The following is a 22,548-nucleotide window of genomic DNA, read 5'->3' on the forward strand; positions in this document are numbered from 1 at the left end:
CGTAATTGAATTTCTACTTATTACCCCTAATTTAATAATAACATACCTAGCCATGCGTATTTTTGATACGTGTCACTTGATCTGCATCACCAAAGTGACCGTATCTTTTAAGTAGTTCAATTGAACAAACGCATCTTTCGCATCATCGTATCATTTGTGTCTCCATATCTTGCGTGTCTTTCATGAGTACAAGTGGTGAATAAAACAAATAATTCTAAACCTTTGGTTGGTTTGTCAGCATGATTTTCTTTATAGATTTGAAAATATTGTTCTTTTGATATTATAATATCACAAACCTGTAGAAAACAGATAAATTATTTTATTAGAGATGTAGGACTTTGCTGCAAACCAATTCCAAAGTTATATTTCATGCTAGGTTTATTTATTTTTTATTTACTTATTCAATTAATTTTTAAGATCCCTTAGAGGGTTTACTTTTAAAAAAATTAGGTTTTTATATTTAAAACGTGTGCAGTTATAATATATATTTTAAAATAAACTTAAGCAAATGAAAAAAAATATACACAAATAAAAAAAAATTAAAAGCATTATTCGGCCTCTAGCACAAAATGGATAACTGACCTTATAAGTTATCCCACAATTAGGTTGTTATGTTTTACATTGTTTCATTTGTAATATTTTTTTTCAATGTTATATCGTCCTTTTGAACTGTTATTCTGAAATTGATATTTTTTTAAAAATAAATATTTGCGTTCTTATGATTTGCCCAAATATTTAATTTTGAGGGCCATTTTCAACGAGTTGTAAATAACTCACTATTAGAAAATGGAATCAAGTTGGGGTAGAGTGGGATTCGAACCACGGACCTTTGGTCTGTGAGTCCGAGACACTAGCCACGGGACCACAACCCGACTTTTTATTATAGATATTTTAATCACTATTTATTTTAAGTTACTTCATATTTTTTAAATGTTAATTATTATGGTTTAACACGGGCACAGCCTTAAAAGCCATTATTAGGTTAGTGAATATGAATGTTTTTATTTTATTATGTAATTATTTATACTACAGAAAAATATATAATCTAATAAACTCGAGTGAACAAACTAACCTCTCATTCACATTAGAGGGCATTAATGAAATACGAATACCTAATGTTTTCATCTCAATGTAAATAATAATTCATAAAATAGCATTTTTATCATGACATTTCATAATTAGTGTCAATTAAATTTCAAGTGCGTTGCGCGGGAGAAGAACAAAGCAGCCAGTATAGGCATTTAGGTACCTACTATAGATATAGAGTGTATATGTAGGTATCTAATCTACCTACTAACAATGGAGATAAGGACACAATCTCGTTCAATGAATGAACGAAATGAGCTAGAGATCCATAAGACACGAAGATATGAAAGATCCAAATGACACAAAGAGCCATTTAGTTCAGTGCTCTTTTCGTTCGCGAACTAACTGACCGAGATGAAAGAAACATGTCTCTAGTTCAATGTTTCTGACCTTGTCAGTATGACAGGGTCGTTTGCGAACTACACACCTCTAGTTACAAAGCTCTGTCCCACCCATTGACCAATTAATACATAGACGTGCCCTGAGCCCTCAGAAATGATAACACTTCCAATGCCCAACTCGTATTTAGTCGCTCTTCGACTGCCAGCCAGGTGTGACGTTTAGTATCGAGACCAAAATACCTGCTTGCCTCCGGAAAGCATGTAACGTCTTGGATAAAGATTGTAAAAATAATTGTCTAACTTTTCGTTGGTAAATATTTGTTCACGAGTGATTAACAAAGCTTAAAATAATTAATATTCAAATAAAAATATATTTTTTTGTAAACGTCAAACTACACCTAGTGGCGTAATTGCAAAGCTCTTCTTACCTGTGGTGCACTGAGAAGAATACATTTTTTAAATATAATAAATGTGAAAATATACTATTTATATTTGAAGCACTAACTTTGTGGTTCTTCATTATAATAAAATAAATGTGAGTTAATATTATTTTTGCATTCTCCGAAATCCAGTGGAAAGAAATAAATGGGTCAAAATTATAAGAATTTGAGGAAAGAATCTGATTGGGATCCACCAAAAATAAATTTTGACTAAATATTAAAATATAAACTTTTTATAGACCAAAAACAGGTATCCTCCAATTTTTGGTAGTATATGCATTAGGGTGATGCTTAAAAATGAAAGTTAAAAAATTCAACGGTTCACCCTCCCATTTTGATCTCTCATATGTAAAATGGAATTAACTAAAATTTTGTTGGATTTCATTAAGTTTTAGGGGTCGCTACCAGGCTTTAAATTTAATAAAAAATGATAAAATTCAATTTAATTTTCTGTGGTAATTTTTTATATTACAAAAAATTATTATCCCACTAAACACTTTATTTTTATGCCAGGAAGACTCCAATCTAACCACACAACCCCTTCCTTCACTCTAGACCAACTCCCCCCCCCCAACTAAGCATCGTATTTTTGGGAGGAGAACTAAAAAATGGCGTGTCATTCAAAAATCCTGCAGGTCTGCACCGAGCACGTTGGATGGCAAAGTCTATCTACTCTCTGAAAATGTTCTTGTTTCGAGAACAATTCAGACCAACAAAACAAGAGGAAAAAGGTTTGCGAGAAATCTGTATTTTTACAGTCTTAATCTATATAAAGTATTGGTTCCAAGCTCCATCCGCTTGTTCAGCCCCAAGAAACGACTTAGAACTCCTCAAAGATTTAAAGAAGTATGAGGATGTAAACCCTGTCATAGCTAGAAAAGCAATAAATAAAGTATGTGGCCATTTATGGTATGTCTCAGAGGAACTTATCGCCTTATCATTTTTTGACGACAAAGTGAGAAATGAAACTAAGAAGAAAATGGTGGAAGCTCTAAAGAAAGAAGGAGCTGATTTTTGCCCGAAAAGAATTAATGTAGACATTGATAACATTGGTAATAAAAATCTAGAAGATTTTGTCACTAGTAACACCAAACGATTCTTTTCTATTACCGGATTAAGCTCCGATTTCCTCAAGAAAAAAGTTGAAGACTGGATCAAAGACAAGGAATATATTCAAAGTAAGGAGATAGTATCCAAATTTAAGGTAGTCAATGATACAGCAGAGAGAGGGGTGTCCTTAATCCAAGAGTACAACAAAATACTGACCCTAGATGAAGACCAGAAGCAGTATATTTTGCTTCTTGTGAAGTCCTTCAGACAAAAGTTCCCGAACTACAAAAAAGCAACTTTGCTGTCTGCATAATGAGTTTTTTTACGTGTTAATTGTGCATCAAAATCTTTTTAAGGACTCTAAACAACTAATATAAGCTTATATTAATTCTGTAATAAGTTTTTTTTAAATTGTGACAGTTAAAGAAATTTTATAAAAATCTGTGTTTTTTGTCTAATTTTCCTCTTGTTTGTTCACATCCCGAAAGTAAATTGTAACACATATATGATACAAAACTAGCTTTGAGTAACATATATGGACCTTATAACCTCATTTTAGCTTTTATTATGTAAAAAAAATAAATATATATAATGAATACAATTTTTTTTAAATAATCACTTTTTGGGAAAATTTTAGATTTTTTAATCTTCGGTAGCGACCTTTAAATTTTTCTCAAAAAATCTCAAAAAATTAATTTAAGTTTCTCTTATTAGGTAGAACAAAACGGGAGGGTGAATCAAGAGAAAAGAAACAAAAAAATTTTTTGGGTCTTTTAAGCATCACCCTAATATGCATGCTTGTTTAATGCAGCCCTGGTTGATAAACAAACTCAGTAACGATGGGTACGTTTTCATGGCACTACTTTTTAAAACATTTTACTCTATAGGGTGCACAATTTTGTTTTTTTTGACACCTGTTATTATACTTTTATTTTATTAAAACAAGTGTTCAATATTACATCCTTTACAACACAAAAATCTCATTAATGGTTTGGCATAAATTCGTCTTCAAAAATTAGTGCAATTCTATTGAAATACATATTATTTTCAGGAATATATTTGTTTATTATTTTTAAATCATGAGAAATCTTTATTGTATCGAATTTGAGCTCCTTGGAGATAAGTGGGATAAAAAATGGAAACTCCATGCAAATATTGATTGGAGTAAAAACTGTTTATATGTTTTTTTTTACAGTTTAATATTGGCAGTTATAATAATATTTTAGTGAATGTTTGAGATATATCTTTAGCATTATCTTTTTTATTTGCAATTTTTGAGCCGAATTGAATAGCTCGCTTTGGCAAAACTGATGCGCATTCTAATCCCAGTGTCATAGCGGCTAATCGCAACAGCATTTTGTCACCAGTTCCTGGTCCACATTTTTCATTTAGAAAACATCTGTAAAATAAAATAGACAAGTTTTAGATACATAAATTTAACCCTTTCAGACCTAAAATAATCATTGTGGATATAAAAATATTTTGTATTCTTAATGTACTAGAATAATTATTTGAAAATTTTTAGTATTTTTTTAACAATATTTTTTTATGAACAATAAGCCTCAAACTGATAATAAATCCATAAAATTAATGAAACATGTACAATATATGTTTATTCATTCAATTGGTTAAATTTTAGCAAAATATATCTAAAACTTGGCTTATAAGAGCGGAAACTATAGAGCTATCAGCCTTTTGAGCGCTGTTGGAAAGAAAGTTGAGAGAGTAAGAAAAGTGACTAAAGATAGAGTGTGGGATATACAAAGTGGATTTATGAATGGAAGAGGATGTATGGATCAAATATTTGCTCTGCGAAATATGACAGAAAAGTTTCTGGCTAACCACCAGATACTTTTCTGCGCATTTGTCGATCTGCAAAAGGCATTTGATAGAGTTGACTGAGAGAAATTGTGAAAGGTTTTATCGGAGTATGGAGTGAATGGTAACCTGACAAGGGCTATTGCGTCACTGTATAAGGACAGCACAGCATGTGTGAAGGTGAATGAGTCATTTACACCATGGTTTAATATTCCTAAAGGAGTCAAACGGGGATGTGTAATGTCACCATGGTTGTTCAACATATACATCGATAACTGTATGAAAGAACTGAAAGATTTAAGAATGGGAGCAAAAATGAGTGGTATAACTGTTAACTGTCTTCTGTATGCGGATGATGCCGTGCTTCTTGCTAGCAGCAAAGAAGACCTGCAATTCTTGGTAACAAAAGTCTACGATGTATGCAAGAAAAGCGATTTGCTTATGAATGTTGATAAATCGAAAGTGATGGTTTTTGAAAGGGATGAAAACACATAACTAAATGTGAAATCAGTGTGAACGGAGATATTCTGAATCAGGTAGAAGAATTTGTGTACCTGGGAAGTATGTTTACTAGGGATGAAAAGACCGAGAAAGATATTGAAAGGAGGGTGAGTGCCGGGAACAGGGTGAACGGTGCACTGAAATCTACTTTGGCAAACAAATATTTATCGCAGGAGGTTAAACTAGCAGTTCACAACGGAGTTCTAGTGCCAACTCTAATTTATGGGAGCGAAGTATGGAATTGGAAAAATTACAATGAAAGTAGGTTGAATGCTGTCGAAATGCGATCCCTCAGGCGAATGTGCTGAAAAAAAACTGCTTTTTAATTTTGGTAAGTAAAAGAGTAAATAAATATTAACTTTCGCGTACATTTGAATGAACACCCATATTAAAAGGGTTAAAATGTAGGTAAATTTGTCATAATAAACTCCTTTAGTTTCAATTTGTGTTGTCGGTTTTCATCTATAAACCATTATCAACCTTCATTGTGGCCTCATCAAATGAGAAATTGTATTAGAGATGCCATGTTTTATTTTTGTTTACTGGTTTGTTGGTTAAGTTATTGTTATTCACCCATAGACTTTTTTATAAAAAAAAATTAACTACAAACTTTTCAATGCAAAATCTTATCTTACTCTAAACCCATATTATACCTTTCCCATGGCTTCAATCCCACAACGAAATCAATAAATTTTTCATCCAAATACGGCATTCTTGGCTGTCGTCCATGGTGGCTTACAACACGATCGTCCCTGGCTAGATTACGATATGGTAAACGTTGCCAATCCATTTGCAATTCCCTTTCGAGGGCAGTCCATCCACCTCTTTTAAATATATTCCTATGTCTTGTATATCCTCCAAAGAGTTCATCTGCGCCCATACCCATCAATAAAACCTAAAAAAATCACTAAACCTTGAGATTTTTTTTCTAACTTGTAGTTTTTTTACAACCGTCTATTACACAAAATATGATAGAAGACTAAGAAAAATATGTATCTCAATGAACATTTAAAATGTTCATTACGGATTAATTATTTTTATAGCACAGATATTTTTTTCTTTTTAAAGACATTCAAGATATTAAAGAGGTATTTACTCTGCTTGTTGACTTGTAGTTAGGAGTTTCACCTCTAGCTGCAAACCACAATGCAGAACCCAAACTTTCATCCAGTATTGACTGCAGAGGATATACCAAATCTCCAATAATATCAGATTGTTTTTCTTTTAGTTCTTGAGTAGTAACATTTACTTCAACTAAATTCCATTTCCTAAAATGTAACATTTATTTCAACAATTTGAAATTTTGCAGACATCGAATTAAAGCTTTTTATATTTTATTATCACCTTAGTGGAAAATTTTTCTTCAATTCTTCTAATGATTGAAAAGATGTAAGTCTATCAGGTACTCGAAAGTCAACACAACTTTTATGTTCAAAGGCAACATTTAGTAAATCTATGGATTCATCAATTGGAACGTGGCGGTGAGCTAATGCTGCCAGAATAGTACAATCTAGTCCTCCAGAAAACAGAATTCCTAGTGTGCAGTGAGAAGTACATTTTGCCTTCTTAAGGACACAATTTTTGCATACCCCAGGTTGTGTACTAACACGGGTTTTAACACTGTCTGACAAGAGATCTAATAGCTTTTTGACCTTACGTGAAAACGATTCTTCGAATAGAAGTGTTTTTAAAAATGTAACACGACAGGACATATTTATTGATAAATTCTCAATTTTTGACAAAAAGTTAATATCCTGAAAACAATGTGTAAGAATTCAATAGCATATGACAAACAGATGAGTAATTGCATAGTTTTGATTTGAAAAAAGGTTCTTACTTCTTCATGCATGGGAGTGCACGTAAAATAATAGTTACTTATTTCAATATTTAAAGATGAAAACCAATCATCTACAGACTGAAATTTGCTGTCAGATAAGTTTTCCAACCATGAAGATTGTTTTATTTTACTATTATTTAGATCTAGTAGATAAATATATCCGGTTGGGAGCTCAACAGCATTCCGAAATTCTTTTTCTGAAACATAAGAATGTTTTCATTTTGAAACAAATTTAAGACAAATCAACCGTGAAAAAATAATTAATCATCATCATCATTCCATTTCCGCACCTAAGGGTGCATAGGGCACTGCATTTGTACAGCAATCGCAGCGTATATAGATCTTTTTTTTACGTGAAGGTAAGATGATCAGTCTTACGTTTTAGGTACCAGTCCAGGGACTATGAAATATTCTAGTGCGAAAACACCCTTTTAAATAAATATTTCAAATCAACGATGTCAGGAATCAAACCCGATATTTCTTGATGGTAGGCAAACGCGCTGACCATTATTACACCACTAGGCCGACAAAAATAATTAGTTTAGTAAATTTATATTAAAAATTACAATCTTATGATTTGGGTACTCAAATATTTCAATTTTAGGGCCATTTTATAAGAAAATTTCTAGAAAATGGGAAACGAGATGTGGTAGAGGGGGTTTTAAAGCTTAGATCTCTGATCCACAATTCGCGACACTACCACGTGGCCAAGACCCAGTTCATATTACCTACATATAATTTGATAAAATATTTTGAAAAAGTTGACAAAATAATTAATGAAAGTGATAAAATTCATAATATTCACAAGATAATTAATAAATATGGCACACATAAAATAATAAGATATGTCGATGATTTTTAATTGTAAAATATGCTAAATGGTTATTGTTAAGTATATAAACGAAAAGGCACAAATAATATAACTTACTGAGCACGCTACTTAAAATAATTTTTTCATTTTCTTTACATATTAATAGACTTTTTCGTCCAAAACGATCTCGAGAAAAATAAAGGTGATTATTTATTTTATCCCAGTAAATAAGGCTGAATGGTCCAATCAAGTTTTTTATAACTTTAATAACATCATTCTCAGAAAAACCACCGCAACCCTGTAAATATATTGATTAAAATTATGATTAGTACTTTTGGTTACAAATGCCAGTTACATTTGAAAATATGTAAATTCTTCAAATTAATAATCTGTTTTGCTAACCAGTTTTTCATCAAGATTTTTCATTAATTTTTCTGTGTCGCTAATACTTCTATCCCTTTCACTGTCATATACATCTCCGTTGAAAAGAAGAGCACCATACATGGATTCCATAGGCTGTTTTCTAGGCTGGTTTCCCTGCATCCATAGTGTTTTACCAATCATAGTTATTATAAAATTGCTTGAGGAAACATCAGAAACTAAAGAATGACACGTATCTGGTCCTCTACAATTAAGAAGTTCTTCAACTCTGATTTCCTATTTTAAAAAATCCAATGTTAACTATAAACTGAATAAGCATACAATAATGTTGAAGTAGGTTCAGAAGAAAAAATAACCTTATTATTTAAACCTTGATCATTTATGTAAGCGATGCTACAAAAAATCCCACACATTTTTAGAAATAAAAATGGAATATTATTTCCAATACAGTGTTAGTGATAATGTTTTAAATTATAACAATATAAACTGTTAAGCTGTCAAAATCACATGTATTGTGGACGTCATAGATAAACGATATAATATGTATTTTGTCAATCAAACAAGTCTAATAAAATATTATAGTATTATCGTCGATGTCATGAAACCAGAGATTATACGTTTCATCGTTTCATGAATCCTGTTTTTTTAATAAATAAAAATTGAGCCTTTTAAACGTTCTTTATACTATCGACAACTTCAAATTTCTAGCTCTAGCCTATGCCTGGTTTATGCGATACTTCGCACATGGCAAGAATATTGGGTAGCCTCCTCCGAAGCCAAGGCTAGACATCTTTTCCAACTGAAGCCAAATGTAACAGAAAAACCATGGTTTTCCAAAATGATTCTGAACAAGTTTGAGATACCCTCCATATGCAGAATGCGCATTGGGCACTGCTGCAATGGTTCTCATCTGTTCAAAATCCATGTCAGGGACTCTTCCATTTGCGAATGTCAGCTAGTTGAGGAAGATTAAAACCATATTTTTTTTGGATGCCCCATAAATGATTGTTATCCTGATTTCCTATCCGACCTCTCTGATATTAACATCCTATTCCCTATTCATATTCTAACTCTCCTGTCCCCACCCAATAAACGTGAATTTAAAATCCTATGGTAATATCTAGTTATAAATGGTGTAAAGCTGTAAATATGTTATATTATTATTTGTATATATTATATTGAATACTAACATACTAACTTGTATACATTATATTACTAACACATGTGTAAATATGTAAAAAGAAAAAAAACAAAACAAAAATACTCGACAGTGGCCAGAACACCCGAGTAGAGATGTGAAAAGGCCATGAAAAAACGAAGAAGAAGAATGGTTTACACGATATGAATCAGAGACAATGTAGAAATATAAATGAATGAATTTTGACAGCGATTTTGCTGAGTTCGTTTTCGAAGACGTGTTGTCAAATGACGAAAATAAATAAAAATACACATAATAAAAGCGGAATAAATATATTAGTAAGTATTAAGATATCAATTCTTGTATTTTAGTCTCAAACACATTGTCTAAGAAAAAAAAAACAAAATAGCTTATAAGTCATGTTTTTTTTTAGATAAAAAAAACATTTTTACTATACTTTTATCCATACATAATAAAATCGTAGATGTAATTATAATTACAATATTATGCACGATTTTGAATCATTATTAGGAATTGTCAGTTTTCAAGATCAATGAGATAAATTTAAACAATATTTATGTAATTGAAATGTATTATGATTTATTCTGAAAATATTAATTATATTAAAGGAATCTGTCAGTCTTGTTTTAAATCTAATCTTTTTCCCTTGGTTGCAACTTTCAGCTTGTTTTTATTGATGAAAAAATAGAACATAATTTGATCAATTCACAGATAAATAATGGAATCGTCTGAAACGAAAGATGAACTTGTAAGTGATAATAGTGCAAATAACATTGAAGAGATTTCTTCAGATAAAGATGAAGAGAAGAAAAGTGTTATAGAATTTATCGGTGAACTAGATGCACGACTAAACAATAAAGCCGAGCTAAGACAAGTAAACCAACAATGTGTTCGTCCCCCGGACAGCTATTTTTCCAAACTAGATTCGGTCTTAAAGAAGAATACCACATTTGTCAAGAAGTTGAAGACATTCTCAGCCACTCAATTGGATGCAATTTTAAAAGATTTCAGCACTCTCAACCTGACAAAATACATATCCGAAGTAGCCTCTGCTATTACTGAAGCCAAGTTAAAAATGTCTGATATACCAGCTGCAATTAAACTTTGTTCCATTTTGCATCAGAATTATACAGAATTTTCACAAAATTTATTTGAAAATTGGCAAAAGATACTCACTTTTAAAGTGTCTGATAAAATTTCTAACCCATCTAAATTACGGGTTGATTTAAGATTTTATGGCGAATTGATCTCTTGCGGAATATTTCCCAATAAAGTGGGTTTGCCGTTATTGGGGAATGTTCTGACAGTGCTTATCAATATGGATAAAGAAGAGCACAATAATATTAACATCCTTCTTACCTTCTGTAAACATTGTGGAGAAGATTACGCCGGTTTAGTTCCGAAGAAAGTCAAAGATATAGCAAAGGTATGTTCATATAAAGCTACTATTTATTTGTTTTTGTTTATATTATACTATTTGTGTAAACCACGATGTAAAATCTCTAAGGGCGTTTATAAATAAATAAATAAATTCCTCAAAATATTTCAATCTGCATAGTTAAATTGATATGTATAATTTTGCAGGAATATGATTTAGATATACCTCGTAGTACATTTTTGCCTCCCGAGAAACAAGCGGGCGTACGATCCATTCTGAAAGACTACTTCTCTTCGTTGACTCGTCATCTGGCGACACAGAGACATCAATTGCAGGCGCTTCACATTGCCAATCAACGCACATTACATACAAGGGGTGAATTGTCCCAAGAAAGGAAAGATCAGCTGGAAACACAACAGGTCCATAGTCATTTCAATTATTGTACTAACAATAACAATAACAATAAATCCATTGAAAACATTTTTCATTTGTTTTTCAGACAAATTTTGATAGGTTATTGAGTGGAGCCCAAAGTTTTGCCGATATCCTCTGTGAAGAACTCGGAGAAGTCGGGGAGCCCATTATATGTTTAACCACCGCATCTCTGGCCAGCGCTTCTGGAGATGTTACTTTAGGAGTTGGTGATGGAGATCACAAATTACCCGCTAATGACCCGTGGCAAGATGAAGACACGAGAAGTTTTTACACTAGTTTACCGGACCTTAAAGTTTTTCTGCCAAATTACCAGCCCCAAAAGGAGGTAATGGATTTAATTATAATTACCGATACTCTTTCTATGTTTACTCATCTACAGTAGATTCAGTTTTCATGCTTTGCATGTGAATACATTTGCGACTATTTCTCGCATGATTGAAATTTCAGGTTAATCCAGATACTGTGACGGAAGAAATATTAGATCAGGAGCTTCAGGAAGAAGAATTTAGCGATGCTGAAGATCCGACCACAATTCCGGAACCAGAACAAGAGGAACCACAAACATCTAATGTTTCTAATAAGTATGTTTTCTTAAATATTATTATTATAAAATGCACTGTCACAGATGGCGGGAAAATATTAAACGATGTTAAATGTTTATTCTGTTTCTTACAGATATGCATTGGAAGCGTTTTTAAATCATATGCCGAATTGTGTGAATCGGGAACTCATAGATAATTCTGCAGTTGATTTTATTTTAAATTTAAATACAAAACATAATAGAAAAAAGTTGACTCGTATACTGTTTAGTGTTGCGCGTACTAGACTAGATCTCCTACCATTCTATGCTAGATTTGCTGCCATTCTTTATCCCGTACTTCCTGACATTGGTAATGACTTAAGTCAAATGTTGAAACAGGATTTTAAATATCACGTTCGTAAGAAAGATCAAATTAACATTGAATCAAAGGTTTGTAACTTTTGCAATATTTCATAAAGAGTTTTTACATTTAATAAGAATAACTTGACTCGTTTATAAGATTTAATTTGGAATTTAATTACGATATTTAATTTGTTTTTTTTAGATTAAAGTTGTCCGTTTTATTGGTGAGCTAGTGAAGTTTAATTTATATTCGAAAATTGAAGCTCTTTATTGCTTGAAAGTTCTCTTGCATGATTTCAAGCATCATCATATTGAAATGGCTTGCAATTTGCTGGAAACATGCGGAAGATTTTTATATTGTTCACCAGAAACACATCAAAGAATGACAATATATCTTCAACAGATGATGCGTATTAAGGTAATAAATTGACTTGTTTATATAAAATCAGTATTTTACTAATAAACTGCGGTTAATTGAAATAAATTATTTATATTTAACACTTTGGTTTCAGAGTGTGTCAATCTCAGACTCGCGTCACATTACTCAAATAGAAAATGCATATTATTATGTGAATCCACCAGAAACTGCTGCAATAACAAGGGAAGATGAACCTCCTTTATTTAGATTTGTGCAAAAAATTCTTCACCAGGATTTACAAAAAAGTAATGAAGATAAAACCTTGAGATTGATGCGCAAGTTGGATTGGGAGAATGAGGAATTCTGCGCCTTAGTTGTTCAGTGGCTGGCTGCGGGCTGGAAGGTCAAACACGCCGGGCGGCGGTGCCTAGCGAGGCTTGTAGCCGCCCTAGCCGCTTGGCAGGAGCTTATAGGTTCTCGAGTAGTAGACGCTGTACTCGAAGACTTGCGGATCACTTTGGAGCATCCACACCCTCGGCATAATCAACGTCGCATTGCCATGGCTCGATACCTTGGAGAATTATACAACTACAAATTAGTTGATTCTCGTGATATTTTCAATGCTCTTTACTCTTTTATAACGTTTGGAGTTACTTTGGATCATTCTATTGAATCACCCCTCGATCCAACTGATAGTGCTTTCAGAATAAGATTAGTTTGTGTTCTTTTAGAAACATGCGGCGCATATTTTAATAGTGGCTCTAGTAAAAGAAAATTGGACTATTTTTTAATATTTTTCCAAAATTATTTTTGGTTTAAACAATCTGATCCTCATTGGACTGAAGAAAATCCGTTTCCCATATATGTCCGTAACATTTATCAAGAATGTCTATTAAGCTTGAGACCTAAATTAGTTCAGTACACTAATTGGCAAGAGTGTAAGGATGCTGTTGAAGATTTGAAAAAGAGTTTGTTTCCAAATTTAGATGATGAAGGAATGGAATTAGAACCTAATATTGATGACACAGAAACCGATGGTTTGGAGACAATAATAGAAACAGACGACGAAGGAAATTCAGATCATCAAGTTGTGTCAAATAGCTCTGATGATGAAGATCTCACTGAGAATGAAGATATTCCCATTGTAGAACACCAAGATACTCCACGCTTGCCTCCGCAAAAACACGTATGCATCTTATAACTTTATAATAAATTAACTAGTAGGTAGTAATGTTCTTGTTTATTTTTGCCTAAAAATGTCTGCCTTAAAACAGATTGTACCTAGTTATGCAGACTCGACATAATCCAGAGAAATCTATTACCTAAGTGTGTATGTAGTAGATAAAGAAATTGAAATTTTTGTTAATTAACCATAATTATTATTATTATCTTACAATACTAACTTGATAAATTGCTTTCTATGTAGCAATTGACAATTTTAGGTTTTTAGGTTTTTTATTTCTTCTTCTTTTCCATATCCGTTCCTAAGTGGAGCATGTGGACATCACCAGACCTCTCTAGGGGACCCCGTTCCTTAATTCCGCCAAATAAAAGTCAAAAAATCATCTTTTATTAACTTTATTTTTATCTTTACAATGTTTTCAACGTAAATTTTTAATGGTATTGTATTTTTGTATATTGATTTTAATATGAAAATCATTGGACATTATTGTATGTATTATTCAACCTATTTTATTAACTCATGTGTGGCTATGCGGTAACGGATGTCTACCTCGGGTAAAAAACATTTAATAACTCTCTTATTTTTTTAAATAACCAACTCATATTTTTTGTATTCTTTATATGGAGTTTTTTACACCAAAATAAGGAAACATTTTTATAAAAAATGCACGGGCTTTTTCTATAAAAAAACATTTTCTTCATTTTGTAAAATAAATTCAAACAAACGAAAGAGATGCCAGTATTATAAGTGGTTTATTAAATTTTATAAGAAAGAGCACGAGAATATAGCATATCAGAAGACCGACAAGGACACTATTAGTTAGGGGCGGAGCTTGAGTGACCGAGAAAACAATACCGAAAGAGTACGATACAGAATTATACCACTTGTGGGACAGAGAACACATTAGTCGCGTGAAGTTTTTTGTAGTATACTAAGCTGACGCTGTATTTAACACACCGTGTTCCCGAAATGTTTCTACAATTTATTCACAATTTATCTGATTTAAATTACTTTTTGACAATTCTTCATGGAATTTCATTGTAATGATGTAATATTTACATACATTTACATATAAGTTATTAATCAAAAATAATTGGTACACTTTCACTCATTTCCACACTTAAGATAATATTTTGATTTCTGTAAATCATCCTTACATTGTATAATATTCGCCAGTCTGAAGATGTCCATTAGAGGATGAAAGCGCTAATTGGTCAAACAAATAAGTGGAAGTGTGCCCAAGGATTTTTGATTAAAACCTTATATGTAAATATAAGTTATTACAACATTACATAATTTATCATGTCGCTTATCCGGTGCAATAACGACATAACTGCAGTGAATATGATTTTATTTTATTAAAGATTGTTATAGTCATAAATTACTTTTTTAAATATATTTTCACAATTTTTTTGAATATTACGTTAGTTTGGACTGTTAATTTGTTAACGGATTGCAAAAAGTTTTCAAAAATTACTTCAAATGATCTTAAAATATACCAATAAAAATATTAATACTTATATTTACGTCGTTGTTGTACTGGGATAATATATTTTTAGACAATTATGGCAAGTTATTACCTGTGGGTGAAAATAAGATCAACTGATAATATATATTTATTATTTAAATTCACTTATCGAAAGACTATTATCTCATTATTTAAAAAAAAAAATCTCAATACTATTTGACATTATTGGTTGATTATTTTAGTTAGGGTTCCTTTAATCATTATTTGGCTCATCGCGTATGATTGATACATCAGTACTCGAGCTACTCGATGATGAGCTTCAGGTTGATGATGACGATGATGAGCTTGATGTTGATATAAGGCTTCTTTTTTCCTTTTCTGCAGGCTTAAATTCATTACCACTATCAGTTAGCGAGAAATCTTCGTCATAATTACAGACATTACTCATCCAATCTCCGTCAATATTTTGTGGTGCTGATGGTCCTCCATCAGTTTTGTGGTCCTGAAAAATCACAGTAGGGTCGTTGTTACACAAAAAAAATTACAAATAGTTTGTCACAATCACCTTTATGTCTACACAGGCACAGACACAAGCGCTTTCGGCAGGTCCCCGCGCGCAACTTACAAATCAGGCGTTGTTGTCACTAGTACTTACAAAATTGTTCAAATTTTTCATTGGCACAAATGCTCCCTGGTAGTTTGTAGTCAAACTATCATTCTGCTGTTTTTGCACCGGATAAAACACGTATTTATAAGACTTGTGACATACTTATCACGGTTTTAAAAAAAAAGTTAGTTGTGTCGTTTTTGCCCCGGATGAGCGATGTCTCGAAATTTTAATAACAAAGAAATTGAGAACATTTAATATGCAAGTGATGAAAGTAACATGGAGATGGAAAATAGAGAAGATGTATTAGACGTGGAAGACAATATTGAGTGTGAAAATACAGATACAGAAAGTGAAAATGAGCCTTCCAAAGGAGTTTGAGGGGGGACCAAATTTTAGAATCAGATAATGATAATGAATAAAGAGAAACCGTTTTAGAGGGGAGCGAAAAATCCAGAAATTATACTTCACTACAACCCTACAAAAGTAGTTGTGGATATTGGAGACAAATTAACAAGATAATATTCTTGTATGAGAAAAACTTGAAGGTGGCTGCTTAGAGTTTTGATGGAGCTGATGGATATTGCTTGTTTAAACTCCTTTATTTTTATTTATTTGACACTTTATATATATATATATATATATATATATATATATATATATATATATATGTATATATATATGTATAAATATATTTATATATATATATATATATATATATACATGTAAGGGCGGGCATATTACCTTAAGGCAATTTCTTTCTACCTACTTAAACCGTTCAGTTTGAGAAAATTATAAATACATGGACATATTGAATCTTACAATTTTATACAAAAATTAAAAAGAAAGATTAACAAAATAAACATTTAGTGTAAAAATATTTACTTTACCATGAAGAGCGGAGAGGGGGTGGGAAGGAAAGAAGAAGGATAAAGGAACAATTTAAATATTTAGATAGTGACATTTTAATCTTGATTTAAATATAAATAAAGTAACTGTATTATGGATAAAAAAAACACTGATTAGAGAATCAACGATAGAAGTTTAAGAATATTCTTTCCGCGGTCGTTAGCTTTACAATTTGTAGTTTTTAACGTAAATACACGTAAACATAGTGTGTGAAATTCCACCGAAAGCAAACGAACGCTACCGAAATGTTTTTAGAAACGTACTATTCATGTTCTTTCTCTTCTTGCACCAAACCATCAATTTCCATGATGTTGAATTGCCAACACACGAAAGTTCAGAAGATGTAACAAGAAAAACAGGATGGTGTAAAAATGCCCAAATAAACATAGTGCATTTTCTGAAACTCGTCGAAACTAAATCTGCAATATTTATCGACGTTAAAGGAAAACAATTGTGTGTTTTGAGGTGCCCAAAAAATTAATTAAGTAATTATAATGCTTAAGAGTTTTGACTCAATTCTTGGACAGGCTTTTATAATTTATATAAGCGTTTATTGAAGAAGCGATTTGTAATGACATTAAAAAGATTTTTCAACTCTACGTATATTTTTTGAAGTTATAACAAACTGTTGTAAAGTATGTTCAAAGCTTTTTTTAACCGTTAAATAGAACCAAAGTTATTTAATTTAAAGTGTTCAAAAAATTTGTTCGTAACTAGTTTTAAAACACGTGTTTACGTTGTCATTTTTTTGTATGTGTAATTATGATAATTATATTACGTATTACGTACTATTATTATATTTATTACAAGTTTTTTTTTGCTATTTTTTTAGGTATTATTTCAATATTATTCTAAGAATATGTTTTAACAGCGTTTTTATTTATTCTAATAAAATCTAGTATTTATTTGCAATAAAAATTTGATATTCTTTTTTGCATTAAATAAAAGTTGTATTAGCAAAGCATACTTTCTAGTCTCCCGGTTGATCTATTTCCGCTAAATTCAGTCGTAAATGTAATTCGGAATTCAGTCAACAACCAGACGCGTGCGGTAGCGCCTGCTGGCGGGATTTTAAAAGGAATGAACACAATTTCTAACTTTATTTTGCATAAATATGCTTTAATTTTATATTTTTTATGTAACATCTTTGAATAAATATCATTTTTAACACATACCATTGTAAATAATTTGGTATTTTAGCTTACATTTCAAAATATCTCGACTTATGCTTGTGGTCACATTGTGTTACCACACCGGCTGCAAAGGGATTATTCAGCACAGTCTTTTAAGAGTTAAAGAAAGTATAAAAATTTTAATATTTCAAATATTTCAGGCGGAAGATACTGAATTTGAAACTGCTTTGGAAAAAATGTTCTTAGATAACATGTCAGAGAGACAAAGGGAAGGAAGACCCTCACAGAGGGACATTTCAGTTCCAGTGCATTGTCGTCAGCAAACAAAAAAAACTTATGAGCAATTATTGGTAAAAAACCTTTTTTCTGGGTCGAAAAATTGGTATATTTTTTATGAAGTTAATTTATCACTTTCATTTTTTTACAGCAAGGAAATGATAGTGTGGAATTTGTTTTAATGGTACGAAAAGGTACCAAACAGCTGTATAAATCTTTTGACGCACCTGCTGAATTAGCAACTAATTTGAAACAACAAGCTATGGCAGATAGATTAGAAATGGAAAGGGTCAAAAGGTAATTGTAATTATTTTATAAACCAAAATATATATGATTGTGGTATTTATAGATTTTGTATAGATACTGTCGAGAAGACTGAAAAATTTTGGATAAAATATCTTAAGTTCAAAAGAGTTGAAATAAATGGGAATACCTTTATTGAAACCAGAACAATGATAAAATATGTTATGAAGGGTCCGGCCCTCCTCTGCTAAGCATTGCAAGAATGCAACATCTGTATCATATTAAGGTTTTTCTTAAGGGAAAGTGTAAATAGTTATGTGAGATGGATTATATGTATTTCTTTATCATAGACTTAATATGTTACATTTTATATTACAAGTTGTGATTGCAGTTGGTTATTTATATCATAATATTGCTTTCACTTAAAAGTATTATTACATTAAAATAAACTTATAAATATAAAGGAATGTAAATAGCCTATACTGTTTTATACCATCTAAAATGGTTTTATTAATATTGAATTATCGCTTTATTTCCAGTGTTTAAGTGACATGCACCCTTTATCCTCTGTGTGTTTTTTTACTTGTTCAATTATCTTGGAAAGTAGAGCTTTTATGTAAAATTTTATTAAACAAAAATGTAGATCATGTGAACTGTCGTCAGATGCCATTATTAGTTTAAAACACATAAAAATTGACATCCATCTTTTACATCCTGTACCCATCATAACGTAGGGTAATCACTTCAACTACGTAACTTCAAAATCATTTTTTTAAAATAAAAATGCATATTTATATCTTCTTCAATGAATGATACAAATATAAATATCGTGATTCATTCAAATCATATTATGATGATTCGAATGCATGCATTGTCTATTTGTAGCATTGATGGAGGAGGATAAAAATATGGATTTTTAGTGGTTAACTCACAAATACCGATTTTGATGTTACCTATTTGTAGCAATTACCCCGCGATATAAAATATTAAGAGTTTGAGTAAAAGGTTTTGCTTTTATATTTATAGGTTGACCCTAAATATTACTGAAAGACAGGAAGAGGAAGAGTACTGTGCCGAGGGCGGGGGAAGTGGGGGGAGTGGGGGAGGTACAGGTAATCCTAATCGAGGACAACACTTTCGATACAAGTACCAACATCCCAAGGGTGCCCCAGATGTTGACCTTATTTTTGGCACAAAGAAGTTAAAATAATACTGACCGAGTACCCGCATTTGGTACCACTTGCCCGCATCAGTATTGGTATAAGTACACTCTCGATGCCAATGACTGCAGAATGCACTCATCTAGAAATATGTGTGCGCGCTGCAACCTCGAAGACGAAGTCAAAATGATGTCACTACGCCCTCACTAACTGGATTGAAAACGGACAACTCGAAATGATATTCAAGAAGATTCCTGACCTGACTGGGTAGTGTAAGATAGCCACTGTTTGTGTTTTAGAAATCAGAAATATTTTTATAGATTAGTTTAAATCAATATCAACGTTCAAAATAAAACTCAATTCATTTCAGCTCACCTCACTCTGTCTTAAGGTAACTTATTTTACTTTTGCATAATATGTATTTTTTTTTACATGTATTCAGGATAAGTTTAGTATAATAAACATACATAAAAACAAGGTATTATCATCAAAAACAGATATTTTGATTCATTATTGTTGTCTATTTTATCTTATCAATATTTAAAAAAATAGTCTATTAAATACATTTTTTGGTTTACCAGCTTTTCATAATTTACATTGTGTTTGAAAATATATATGCATAGAATTAAGAATAGTCTAGAAGGAGCGTAGAATCATATTTGAATACATCGGACTGTGTCCAATAATTCCCCCCCTATGCCTCACTTTCGCCGCGCGCATTCGTGATGCCGTCGCGTAATGTTGCACGATGGGAAAAAATATAATTATAACACAATTGTAAGGTAAAAAAAAAAGCAATCTGTTAATTTCTCTAAAATTTTATTGTGTACGCAAAAATGTTGATTGACAGAACAGAGTCGATAAGTAAAGGATCATTTAATAAGAGTAATTGAATTAATGAACTTTAAACTTAAAATATAAAACAAATTTTATTTTACATAAAACGGATATTTTTATATCATGTTAAATAATATTTTATGTCTTAAATATAATGTCGGTCGAATGTCCATGATAGAGTTGTTTAATCCGAGATCCAATTTTCATTAGTTCTCTCATTAGAAGAGCAAAGTAGTGTAAAAAAAAATACTAACCTGGCAACACTAATGAAATGTTAATTTTTGTTTCTTCGACAATCTGACAGATGGAAAAATAATTCAATTTTTAAGTAATGCATTTGTTACTACCCTGGCAACACTAACGAAATGTTAATTTTGTTTCTTCGACAATCTGAAAGATGGAAAAATAATTCAATTTTTAAGTAATGCATTTGTTACATACACATTCATTTGCTAATTACACATGAAATGTGATTGCATCCTGTTTCTTTAAGATCCTAGCAGTATTTCCACACTTTAAAAGGACACAACACGGCATAGTTGAATTCAAATCAGGGGTTGCGTACTGAGCGACGTCTACAAAGAAACTAATGGGTCAAAACGTAAACCTACTCATTTATGAGTAGTTTAGTCACCTTCTGTTTGATGTGCGTATGCAGTTTCTGGACTATTCTTAATTCTATGTAAATATGTATTCAATATATTGAAACTAAAGAGTACAATAATATATTGAGTGCAGTACAGATTTCTTAACTTAATTATCTATTTTTTTTGGCATATTTTCAAAGATAAAGATTCTATTCTGGATATACTTAATTTAAAGAATCCATGTGTTTTTTAAATATGCATTTACTTATTTTCACATTTAGAAATGCAACATACTTGATTCATGAGTATGTATGTTTCAAGCTACATAATATTACAAAGCCATTATCCTCAATCCCGAAATCACAATTAAATGATAATTTTCTGTGCTTTATTACTATAATATCTTTCTAATCTATATTTATTTTATAGTAAAAATGCACTAATGTTATTCAGAATTTATTATAGGTACTTAAATTGTATTTATCTTACAATCATTATAAACAATTTTTCTCTTTTTTTGACTTAATCCTCCAAGATAATTTATATCTATAAAAAAGTAAGTGTTTGTATTCTGAGTATTCTTGAAACCAAAATACCTTTTAAATAGTGTCTATAAAATAGTAATCAAAATAACTCTGAATGAAATTGTTATTTTATATTATGTACCTAATCATTATGATTATCAGATATTGCCATAAAGATACTTACTATTATTTATTCTTTTCTACTGAAAGATTACAGTTTTGACATTCAGTAATTATGTTTTTTCAATGTGTACACTGAATATACTTAGGATACCTACAATTTCTCTGATATTATGAACCTTTAAATAAAAAAGATATTTTGCTAATGTGTTTTTTCTCTTTTATTGCTTGATTTAATTTTTATCAACAGATATAAGATATTTATATTTATTTCACTGTTTTTATTACATACAGATGTCATATTATATTTACCTTCTCTTTTGAGATATTATCTTTACTGTTTTTCTAATGATGCTTAGGATTATTTTATATATATTACTTAGCTTAGCTTAGGTTTTTTAAATATTTTATTGGCCTCCTTTGTACAATGAGAATAGTTTTTTTCAAGCTAACATTAGATCATAATTTGAGTTTGTTTTTTTTATTTATTAGATATATATTTTTAAAAACATATCAAACCCGATTGAAAAAACATCAAATCATCAGATAAATTATAAACCGCCTTGAAGCATTTTAAATGTGGATCCACCGTAGAATGTTAAGAATATTTTGGACCAATATGATAATGAATAGAGAACTATTCACCATTCTTAAGCTCCGTAAAATATCATATTTTGGCCATGTGTTGGGAGGTGTTAAATATGCCATACTCCAGCTTGTCATGAAAGGAAAGATCGAGGGACATAGAGGGTTCGGAAGAAAACCGCTTTCCTGGCTTTGAAACATCCAAACATGGACCAGGATTAGAACTGTGGAGGAGCTGTTTCGCACTGCTCAGGATAGGAAAGGTTTCTTCCAAGTGGCTATCAATGTCCTGGGAACGCGACATGACATGTGAAGAAGAAGAAGAAATAGATTGAAATACGTAATCCATTATTAAATTAATAATAACCCATTAGTTTTAACAGAAAAGCCTTTCTGAAGAAAGTTATCAAAATGTTCCGTGGTGTGATGACTTTTTAC

The 22,548-nt window shown here is 31.2% G+C and overlaps 2 protein-coding genes across 3 annotated transcripts; one reads left to right on the forward strand and one right to left on the reverse strand.

Moving 5' to 3' along the window:
* Positions 1–4,072: 4,072 nt before the first annotated feature.
* On the reverse strand, positions 4,073–8,984 carry LOC148284512 (asparagine synthetase domain-containing protein CG17486). Its single transcript, XM_088238802.1, has 8 exons — positions 8,622–8,984; positions 8,287–8,541; positions 8,002–8,182; positions 7,074–7,270; positions 6,581–6,990; positions 6,333–6,504; positions 5,890–6,131; positions 4,073–4,316 (listed from the first exon to the last, which is right to left on the reverse strand). Exons 1-8 carry the CDS (start codon positions 8,676–8,678, stop codon positions 4,127–4,129), a joined length of 1,704 nt encoding a protein of 567 aa, XP_088094928.1. The 5' UTR covers positions 8,679–8,984; the 3' UTR covers positions 4,073–4,126.
* Positions 8,985–9,613: 629 nt separating this feature from the next.
* Upf2 (UPF2 regulator of nonsense mediated mRNA decay) lies at positions 9,614–19,951 on the forward strand. 2 transcript variants are annotated; one of them, XM_088239099.1, is made up of 11 exons: positions 9,614–9,741; positions 10,088–10,850; positions 11,009–11,221; positions 11,302–11,562; positions 11,685–11,818; positions 11,913–12,207; positions 12,323–12,538; positions 12,633–13,664; positions 17,979–18,128; positions 18,206–18,351; positions 19,324–19,951. In XM_088239099.1, exons 2-11 carry the CDS (start codon positions 10,143–10,145, stop codon positions 19,505–19,507), a joined length of 3,339 nt encoding a protein of 1,112 aa, XP_088095225.1. In that variant the 5' UTR covers positions 9,614–9,741; positions 10,088–10,142; the 3' UTR covers positions 19,508–19,951. The 2 variants fall into 2 exon arrangements, with proteins under 2 accessions (XP_088095225.1, XP_088095233.1); XM_088239107.1 differs by having other exon boundaries at positions 10,136–10,850.
* The last annotated feature ends 2,597 nt before the right edge of the window (positions 19,952–22,548 follow it).

This window comes from Micrasema longulum, unplaced genomic scaffold, assembly GCF_059751315.1.
Source record: "Micrasema longulum isolate JH-2025_06_02 unplaced genomic scaffold, ASM5975131v1 h1tg000113l, whole genome shotgun sequence".
NCBI classification, from domain to species: Eukaryota; Metazoa; Arthropoda; class Insecta; order Trichoptera; family Brachycentridae; genus Micrasema; species Micrasema longulum.

Bases quoted from the DNA above. Each gene is read 5' to 3' on its own strand.
- LOC148284512 (XM_088238802.1), bottom strand. From the start codon at position 8,678: ATGTGTGGGATTTTTTGTAGCATCGCTTACATAAATGATCAAGGTTTA. The intron at 7,271-8,001 runs GTAAGTTATATT...CTTATGTTTCAG, and splicing joins TATTTTAAGTAGCGTGCTCA to AAAAAGAATTTCGGAATGCT. The intron at 6,991-7,073 runs GTAAGAACCTTT...CATTGTTTTCAG, and splicing joins GCACTCCCATGCATGAAGAA to GATATTAACTTTTTGTCAAA.
- Upf2 (XM_088239099.1), top strand. From the start codon at position 10,143: ATGGAATCGTCTGAAACGAAAGATGAACTTGTAAGTGATAATAGTGCA. The intron at 11,222-11,301 runs GTCCATAGTCAT...TTTGTTTTTCAG, and splicing joins ATCAGCTGGAAACACAACAG to ACAAATTTTGATAGGTTATT. The intron at 13,665-17,978 runs GTATGCATCTTA...CAAATATTTCAG, and splicing joins GCTTGCCTCCGCAAAAACAC to GCGGAAGATACTGAATTTGA.